General features: G+C 27.1%; 1 protein-coding gene across 1 annotated transcript in view; it reads left to right on the top strand.

Moving 5' to 3' along the window:
* The first annotated feature begins 2,017 nt into the window (after positions 1-2,017).
* The window catches only part of LOC107059958 (uncharacterized), a 2,892-nt gene continuing 2,570 nt past the window's right edge, over positions 2,018-2,339 (top strand). Inside the window, exon 1 of the mRNA XM_015307073.1 lies at positions 2,018-2,263. Within this exon, the coding sequence (XP_015162559.1) occupies positions 2,018-2,263 (246 nt within the window). The remainder of the gene's footprint in view (positions 2,264-2,339) is intronic.

The following is a 2,339-nucleotide window of genomic DNA, read 5'->3' as shown; positions in this document are numbered from 1 at the left end:
GGAATTGTTTTAAATTTTTATATATTTAAATTGGAGAAACTAATAAATAACTGTTTTTGTTTTCAAAAATAAAAATAGTACTCCTAATAGAAAGAACTACCCGCGTTCTTTGAAAAAAAAAACATATATTTTTATTAATTTAAATATAAATTTAATATAATTAAATAAGAAATTACTATTTTATTTTACAACTAAACGTTTTTTAAAAATTTAAAACAGTTCTAAAAAATAGGGTGTGTGATTCCTTTTCGTTGGTGGGCTGTTACCATATTTTTATTAATTTGAATAATATTTTTTTTTCAAGAATTAAATTCTTGATCAGATACCTATTTCAAGAGTTAAATTCTTGATCAGTTACCTAAATTTTAGGCCATCACTGCAATTTTCGTAACTTAAAATTTTTTAAAAATAACTGCAATTAAAAATTATTTTTTAGTTTACAACAGAAAAAAGAGTTCTAAGCGTGCATTAGTTTAAGGTTGCACGTTTTTAGAACGCCAACAGGGAGAGTTAATGTGGAGTTAGGAATATTTTAATTTTTTTTTCATTATTTTTTTATTTTGATAATAAATATAATTCTTTGTGTGGTGCTGACACATGATGATTTTTACCTCTCCTATTAAATATTGATAGAAGATTATCGTGAATTTGTGTAGAATTTTGGTTTTAAATGGTATGTAAAATATTAAATTTATTAATTAAAATTTCGTATATAGAAAAAAGTGTAAACACATATTAATTTAACTATAAAATAAATGAAAAATAGACATTATAATTGTTGGCTATAATGTTTATTTTTTTTTCAAAAATAACTATCAAAATTCTTAACCGTAATCTAGATTATGTGATTATCTTATTTATCATTTCAAATCACGATTATAACTTATATTAACCATAAAATACACTATACTACCCGAAAATGTAACAATTTATGAAAAGGGAAAAATTTTTTGACTAGAAAATTTGATCAGAATTTGAGCATAATGGTCAAATAATATATTTTACACGTTATTTTACTTTTTTGAACATTTTTACCCTTTTAACTTTAATACCTTTTAATTAAAAAATAGAAAAAGATCAGTTTATTTTAAAATAAAAAGATATTATAGACTCTGACCATTTAGTATTACCCAGAAGGTTGCTAGCCTAAATATACATAAGGAAGGGATATAGATGCAGCGTTTTATCCGTTACTCAGATAGTAACACACAGCTTCTGATATATAAAAAACTAGGAAATTAAAGGCAGAGAGTGACATGAAACTTTTTCCGTCTCTTCTACGCTATTAAGACAATTTGTATCCGCTTTTTGAATTCAGAATCCACATGTTCTTCATTTCTTATTTGATAATTGAAATAATTTATGAGGACGCAAATAAAATCAAGTTTTTAATTTTATTCAATTTTTTAATTATTATTAATTATTATTTTATTATTGTTAACTTTGGTGATTTTAAAGAATAACCAATTTATGAAATGCATATTAATTTAATATGCACAAATAAATAAGCTAATTAGTTGTATCATTAGTTTTAGGGAAAATACATAAAAACCCCCCCTGAACTTGGCACGAAAACTTACTTTAGTACTTAAACTACACGGGTGTTTATATACCCCCCTTAACATCTTTTATGTGAATTATTTTCAACCCTCCGAACATCAGCCCAGTTGAAGGCTGGGCTGATGTTACACACGCGCGTTTTCATTGGTCCACGTCGCAAAGGGTTTTAAAAATATCTTACCCGTTTTATATAACCCACCCGTTCCCAAAATACAACCCAACCCATTTTTAAACAAATATTCCTAAATCTCTCTCAAATCTAAAGACCTAATTTGAAGAATAACAAGTCATTAGCGTGAAGCATTTGCTGAGTTTAGTATTTTCGTGAAGAAACAAAGGATTTGCGTGAAGAAACAAAGTTACCAGGTTAGTAATCTTCGTTTAGATGATTGTAACATTTGACCGAGTTTAGGGTTTTCGTAAAGCTTAGTTTTTTTTTTATCTTTTCAGTTTGACGATGGATGTGTACGTTACCTTAAGGTTTCACCATGGTGGAAAACTACAACAAAAACCTCGTATTAAGTATGAAGGAGGTATTGTCACTGATTGTTTTGATGTAGATGTTGATAAATTGTCCTACTTTGAATTTGTTGATATAGTTAAAGAAATTGGCTATAACTGTTCTGCTTGTGTTGTTTATATTAAACCACCTAAATGTCGACGTGTTGTTGAAGTTAAAAGTGATAGGGATATTATGGGTATTGTACATAAATTAAAAAATGGAGATATTGTTGAACTTTATGTGACTCATTTAGTTGAAGAAGCTGTTGTGCCCCCCC

Source organism: Solanum tuberosum, unplaced genomic scaffold (genome assembly GCF_000226075.1).
Source record: "Solanum tuberosum cultivar DM 1-3 516 R44 unplaced genomic scaffold, SolTub_3.0 scf00050, whole genome shotgun sequence".
Classification (NCBI taxonomy): domain Eukaryota; kingdom Viridiplantae; phylum Streptophyta; class Magnoliopsida; order Solanales; family Solanaceae; genus Solanum; species Solanum tuberosum.
Note: the sequence above shows the minus strand (reverse complement) of the source record. Positions and strands in the feature narration are given on the sequence as shown.